Source organism: Mercenaria mercenaria, chromosome 16 (assembly GCF_021730395.1).
Source record: "Mercenaria mercenaria strain notata chromosome 16, MADL_Memer_1, whole genome shotgun sequence".
Lineage (NCBI taxonomy): Eukaryota > Metazoa > Mollusca > Bivalvia > Venerida > Veneridae > Mercenaria > Mercenaria mercenaria.
In genome coordinates this window covers 53,754,659-53,762,370 of record NC_069376.1, presented here as the reverse complement: position 1 = coordinate 53,762,370, position 7,712 = coordinate 53,754,659, and the positions used below count along the sequence as shown (strand labels likewise).

At 35.4% G+C, this 7,712-nt stretch overlaps 1 protein-coding gene across 1 annotated transcript; it reads right to left on the bottom strand.

Annotated features, from left to right (window-relative positions):
* Positions 1-752: 752 nt before the first annotated feature.
* LOC128549714 (heparan sulfate glucosamine 3-O-sulfotransferase 1-like) lies at positions 753-7,381 on the bottom strand. Its single transcript, XM_053527108.1, has 2 exons — positions 7,043-7,381; positions 753-1,688 (listed from the first exon to the last, which is right to left on the bottom strand). Exons 1-2 carry the CDS (start codon positions 7,209-7,211, stop codon positions 754-756), a joined length of 1,104 nt encoding a protein of 367 aa, XP_053383083.1. The 5' UTR covers positions 7,212-7,381; the 3' UTR covers position 753.
* Between the last annotated feature and the right edge of the window lie 331 nt (positions 7,382-7,712).

Sequence of the window (7,712 nt, the reverse complement as noted above, 5' to 3'; positions counted from 1 at the left end):
AAAGGTCATATATGACTTTGCTTTGTGTATATTGCTCTGCATTGCAGTGGTCTTGTTTTTATTTGGCAGATCTCTTTTTTGTACTTACAAAATTTTTTTTTTTTGAATTACTTCCTTTTTATGTTACTATAAATAGCTTATTTTGAAACTTTTTTATTATTGGCCGTAGGGAAAAACCGAGACCACTTTTCTGTGGTACAACATGGATTGTACCTCCAATTTTAAGGTGTATTTTTACATACCTATACCTGATAAGGATTTTTTTTGTAGACTTTGATTTTTTTTTGTGGAATTAGATTTGTTTTTTGAAGTTTTCCTTTTGTTGTTCCAGTCCTTTGGGGCTACAACAGTCAAGTTCTTAAAATTTTGCTCCAATCCTATGATGTAAGCCTTCGGGCGTATATTGCCCCGCTTGGCGGCGCTCTTGTTCAAGGGTAGCATAAATCAAAACAATACAATAACGGCGTAAATACCGCCTGTATAGTTCGATATATAAATGCTAAATGAACATATCGACCAACAGAATTCCATAAGATCAGGTTAGTTGATAACAGACGTCAGGCATCTGTTACGGTCATTGGAAGAGTTATATAAAAATAGCACACTAATGATTTTTTATCCCATACTCGGAGAGCAACATGTGGTATTTTTTGAAAGCAGAAAATAGCGGTTTTATAAAAATAGAGCGTTTTTGATTGGTTCCCATCCCTATATATATATATATATATATATATATATATATAATGCATTTTTTCACCATGGGAAAGTCTGGTTAATAATTTCAAAAAGTCGTTTGGTTATTGGTTTAAAGTAATCAGTAAGCAATTTTACGACTTCGGCGGATATATCCGGATGCGGTCTACCTTTTTCTTCAGGCAAACATAGGACTGTTTTGTTAGCTCTCCGAAAACAGTATTTGCCTTTTGTAGAATTATATACGAACTGTTCCATGCTAAAGAAATGTTTTACATTCAAGAACTTTTCTACTTTCATAAGACTTCCTAAAGGATGTTTATCAAATGCATTTCCATCAAGAATCAGCAATTGGGTTCTGTTAAAGAGATTAATCCATCGTTGCATAGGTTCCACGTACGAGGATGTCCGTATAATTCCTGAATTAGGATTTATTTGCAAAGTGATTCCACTGAACATAGTTACCATTCTTTCAAACAAAAATTCATTCGCCCTGTGATCTTTGTGCGCCCTCCACATTGCATACAGCGATGCTGCAACTGTTACTGGATCTTTAAGTATAATTATAATTTTTGACTTCGGGTTCATGTCATGAATACGAAGACCTGCTATAGGATGTAAAAAATAGTGCGCTGTTTTTTCAATTGTTATTTGGGTTTTAAACGTGCAGGGCATAATATTTCTGTACCAACGGAATCCTCTTGAAATATAATATTTATCAAAGAATTGTATATCTCCACTTTCCCGGCATGCGAAAATTTGCGGATGCTCATTCAAAAATTCTGTTAATGCTCCAGTACCAGATTTGTATTGTCCAGCGATTATTACTTGTGGTAGTCGTTTATGGCACTTTTCTTTTGTTGCTAATCCGACATGTTCACCCAAATGTACTTCTTTACTATCTTTGTTGCTAGGACGAACATTTTCTGTGACGTTCTTCAGACCTTCTACCTTGAAGTGAGAAATGTATTTATGTTTTTCTTTTGCCGTCTTGTCTGCAAAATAAAGTAAATAAGGTAAGTAATTGATACATGAGTAAGGTTGTTTTTTCATACTCGGTGCCGATGGTGTTTGGTTTTGTTTATATCTTACACATGTCCGTCCTTCTTTGAAAAAGATAGAAGAAAATGCTGTAATCTTCTTTAATACACCGATAACGGGTAATCATTGTAGAAATGTGTTTGTTGTATGATTGTACTGCACTTTTTTTACTACGGTTTGCTGATGTTGACCTTACTCAAGAATAAACTTTGACATTGAGAAATGATCTAAATGAATATTTAACCTGATGGAGTTTATGTGAACATGGTGATATGCCGATTATATACTCGACAAAAAATGTTCTGCAACAAAACATGTTTTATGCTGTAACTTATTTATTGCTTAACGTACAAAAATAATTTATATATTAAATAAAATTAAAAGTCAGTCTTAACGAAATACTGAAAACAGAATGAAAATTGAATTACCGGTTTCGGCAAATTTCATGTTCAAAATCTCATACGGTACCTGATCAAACGTTGCAAAATTGCTGCGTGAATTTCAATAGTGTGTGTATCTACCATTTTGCGCATTGCATTCAAGCAGATGACTCCTCATTGAAAACACAAGGATTTTCCGTTGTGGGATGAGAGCCCACTCCTGTTGCAGAATGTTGGGCAGGTCGACAAGTCTTGTCTGTCTTGTAATTATTTTTTTTACAACACGCCCAAGAATGTCCCATAAGTGTTCAATGCATGCCAAATCTGGTGATATTAGTGGCCACTGCATCCGCTAAACTCAATGTTGGTTCAGAAAATTATCAACGATTCTGGCACGATGTGGTCTTACATGGTCGTCCTGAAAAAATGCATTCGGACACAAGCGGGCAATATACGGCAAAACATTCAAGCAGACGACTCCTCTAGCGCTTTGATTAAACACTATGCGAGATAAACGATGCGATTTTGCAACTTTTGACAAGGTACCCTAGGTGACTTTGAATAATAAATATTTTAAAGTTATGATTCGATTTTCATTCTGCATTTAATAATTTGATCACGTTGACATGTACTTTTATTTGATATATGAATTTTGTCCGTGCATTCAATAATAAAAACGTTACAACATAAAACTTGTTTTGTCGCAGAACTTTTTTTGTCGAGTATACTTGTGCCCTACCCTTTATGGTTTTGTCAAGTCCCGAATCATCTTTGAGAAACTTCGATCATTTTTTGAAAATGTTGAATTTCAAGGTTCATATTTTATATTTTATTCACTGGTTATAACATTCTCATTTTATATTATATATTATATATATTTCATGGTATATTTATTTCTATAATATTTTTTTTTAATATTTGCATATACACGTATGTTATAAAAGAGTTCAGCCTTGCATCGAAAAAAAATGCAGCCTTTTTTAGTGAAATAATAATAATAACTGCTAATGCTCCAAACCTCGCGCAAAATTTATTTCCGCTCAAAGCCTCATGACCACTTGATTAATATAATATGTAAAGTGTATCCGCTCAATTGATATAGAAAAATTGGAAAATTTGTATTTGTATTACTTTTATGAATAAATGATACTTGCCCGTCATTACAGTGCTCTTTCCTTGATCCGCATAATAAACTTTTTATATACCGGAACTGAACATTTTACCTTAACACCGCCACTTCCTACTAGAATCGCCACTTGCTTCAGTTTCCTTTTCTGGCGAAAGTGTTCGCCTTAGGAAGACTGTTTAAAAGGCATGTGAGGAAGGAGGATGGGTACCTGTAATGACAGGTAAGTATTATTTATTCATAAAACTCTAATTTGAACCAAGAAGTCAGACGGAGAGTTTCCGGATGTTGATGAGATACCTTTCCCTCGCACTGCGTTAACAAATCCTGACATTGGAGTTTACGTGAGCAAGCTATCAACAGATTCAACAACTGAGTGTATCACTGTTTTCTTGGCCATTGCGGAGCAATTAAGATCATTGTACATAGCGACTGTCGTAAATGGCTCAACATTCTGGGAATTAATTGCAGAGGCGGAAACGCTTAGACAAACATGTTATGCCATACAATTGACAAGGCATCCAAAGCATAAGCTTGTGGTTGAGTGATCCATGAACAAAACAGCGGAGTTTTCTTGTTCTTAAAAGTTGCAAAGAAGTCCATAATTGGTTGATCCCAGATGCTGAATATCTTCCACGCCACTGTATTGTTTAAAGACCACTCTGTGGCCCTCACTTGTTCTCCGCTTAATGAATCTGCCAGTACATTCTTCACCCCCTTGACATGTACTGCTTTCAACATCATTTTGCTGTCTAGAACTATATGCCACACATCCGTTGTCAGATTGCACAACTGTACAGACCGTGTCCCGCCCTGTTGGTTCATTTACAGGCATACAGTTGTGTTGTCTGACCTGAACAGGACATTGTGACCTTTGAAATGAGATAGGAAATACTTTATACTCATAAACAGAGCCATCATTTCTAAATAATTGATGTGCATCGATTTCTGAATTTTGCTCCTCTGACCTTGACATGTAAGGTTGCTCATGTGACCTTCCCAGCCCCGTTTGCCATTGGCATCTGTGGTTACTGTAATCAAATGCTGATCTTTCTGTAATAATCTGCCCATGGAAATGTATTGATCCAGTAACCACTAAATCAGACTTGAGATAAGCTGTGGAGTAAGTGGTATTTTTACAGAGTTTCATTCTTGACGGACTCCAATTTTGTAGCAAATGAAGCTGAATTGGTCTCATGAATATCCTGGCATTTGGAATCAGTTCTGTTATGTAATGTCTGGCAGTGATTTGACCCTGAATAAATTTGACATTGCTGACTTTATATTTAATAATCTTTCTGCGGTTGGATACACCAAGCCGTTTGCTAGATTGAACAGAACCCAGTTGGTAAAAGAGACTGAGTATAGTTGTTCTGTTTACTAAAGTCATTTTCTGTGAACTGTTTGCTGCTAGCTAATCGTCTAGGTAGATGCAAGTTGAATATTTTGTTTTCTTAGATAAGTAAGTACCACCGATATAACTTTTACAACAACTCTTGGTGCCCTGGTGGGACCGAAACAAAGTGCCTGGCATACCACTGCCTGAAACTGAAAACGAATGTACTGACGATGGCCCTTGAAAATATTTATATGGAAATAGGCATCTTTTAGATCTGTTATTATACCCCAGTCTCCTTTCCTTACTGGATTTAGTACGTTTGATAATGTGTCCATTTTAAATTTCTTTTAGGGAAGATACTCGTTGAGGGGTTTCACATTTATGACTGGTCTCATTTCTCCCTTCTTCTTGGGAGCAAGGAATAATGTAGTGTAGAAACCTGAATAAATGTTTTTCGGATCCACTATTTCTACAAACTGATCTTCTTAACGACAGTTTATTCCATTTTTTTAATTTATTAAATTTTGACTTTTCAAAGCAACAATTGTAGGTTTTAAACCGTGAAAAGGAGGTTTCGTTTGTAGCCCAGTTTTATTGTTTCTAGAACCCACTTGTCCGTGGTAATTTTTTTCCAACTCTGACAGGAAATGAGACAGTTACCCCCAATGAGTATCTCCAAATGCCTTGCAATTACACTTACAGAGTCACTGGTTATCTGTCATTCAAGACTTAGCTCAAGGAGTTCCTCGACTAGAGGTTACATAGGTCTGATGTAGCTTTTATAGCCACTTCGTGATCTGGGAACATATTGATTTCTTTCCTCCATCTGTGTATCTTCTGGAACTTTTGGGATCTGAAAAATATTCCAGTTTGTACTAGTGGAAGTACTATAGTTTGTTCTTTGGATGTCTCTGGCCAGTCCTTTGTTAGATTCTGGTTGATAACCTCTGAATGTTCGCTTCAAATATTTCCTTTGCATGTCTAGTATCAAATTGTCAATCTGTTTTTCTTCTGTTTACGAGATTTAAGCAACACTTCTAATTCAGTCCCAAAAATACCATCAGTGGTAAATTAGAAAATTCCGCATTGTCTGGTTGTTCAAACAATAAAGTATCTGCTATTGCAACAGACTTGCGCACTATATGATGGAAAGGACCTGCTCTCCCAATTTGATTTAGATATTTAGTAGACATGGCGAAAACGTCCTTGATCTATTGTGAAGCCGTCTCTTTCCTAAAGGTCTCGGATTCAATGAATTGTAGCAAATTTCCCAAACTCTACTGAACATACATTTGTATAACCAGACCAAGTCGAGCTGCTTGTTGTAACTTATTGTTTCAACCATTTTCGCTTGCTAGGCAAATAATCTCTTCCCCTTGTTTTTAGGGAAAGAAGCCTTATTTCCGTATCACTCTTTCAGCCCTCAACTAAATCATCTGGAGACGGAACTTGTTACAACTTCTCTGAATCTTAATCAACAGGAAACTGATCAAAACAGTCATCCGAGAACGCTGATAAGAAAATTTGTTCTTTGCAGTTATAACTGTTATCCAGGACATCAATCTGAGATTTATCAAGTACCAGTCTTTCTTTCGTAGCAGGTTTTTTCACAATCGCGTCATCGCCAAACATGTCATATAAACACTTTTTACTCTATTCTAACAAGCAAGTCTGTTTGTTGGTAAATTATTGTTTTTATCAGAGTTTGATAAGATACCCTTGTTCACTATCCGGAAAACGAGTTCTAGATATCTGACTACCACCATATAAAGATATATTGTCCCGATCAAGAGAATCACTATGTGAAAAATGCATCATGTTTTTGTGACAGCACTTGTGCAGAATGTTTTTCTCGAGTTTGTCTCTGAACAGCCTGCTTAAAAATTTCTTTCAACATCCTTGCAACATATCTTCAATGACTGAAAATCTTTTCTCAGTTCACTGTACTTTGAAGGCTTTTTTTGTTGTCTTTTTTGGCCTTTTAGCACTAGAACATGGCGTAGAAGGCGAATTTTCATCATTTTCAACTTTATGAACTTAATCCTACAGCGGGTTTGTCCCGTCTAACTGTTTCGAATCCGACACAATTTTGCCATCCTCGGAAGATTTGCTCGACGCCTTAACCAATAGAAGTCAGCAATAATGTCTAAACGGACTAAGAACCACGAAGTCGAAACTAAAACTAAAGTATATAAGTTTATATCCGCGACGAAGCGAACACTTTCGCAAGAAAAAAAGAGAAACTGAAGCAATGAAACTGTGGCGATTCTAGTAGGAATTGACGTACCAGTGTTACGGTAAAATGATCACTTCTGGTATATTAAAAACTTTATTATGTGGATCAAGGAAAGAGAATCCACATTGTAATGACAGGAAAGTTTTCTTATGAAATAAAATCTGATAAAGCATAATTCCTTCACTAGATCTACATAAAAATTTTGATACATGTATATCAATACTTACTTAAAATATTTAGACGTGTTGATATATTTGTATCAAACGGTCTAAAAACATTGTTTCCTCCTTTGATGGTCAGTACAAAGTTAGCTACAGTGACAGTAACACTCATTACCAACACCACAGCCGCCAGTGACTTTAACATCAGTATCGTACCGTTTTCCATTATCCTCATATTAATCAATTTTCGCTGCTAGCAATATACCTGAAAAGCATATGCTCGTCTTTTAATGCACGCACTTGTCGTCAAATATACATGCAGACACTCTAATCGAGTATATTACTGTAATTAAAATTTTTAATTAAACTTTGTTATTTAGATTTGTACAATATATGCACATTGCGGACGCGGAAGGTGTGACGTCATTTTAATTACGTCGTTTAATGCAGTAGTAATAACAAAACGACTTTGATTAAATAATCACTAGGTTTTGAATAAAGTACTATAAGATTATGTTTAAGATATAATATGAATTAAAGAGCGTAACTCCACATAATGTTTGTTTTCATGTTAATATGATTTTCAAAGAAAACGTATGTGTTTTAACGATTTAGTTATACTAGTCTTAATGTATTATGATAATAAACTCTAAGAGCTGGGATAACAATAAGAAAATAATTCTTTTTTGATACAATACCTGTCTACTTATTCCATGAAAATATTTCAACTGCCGCA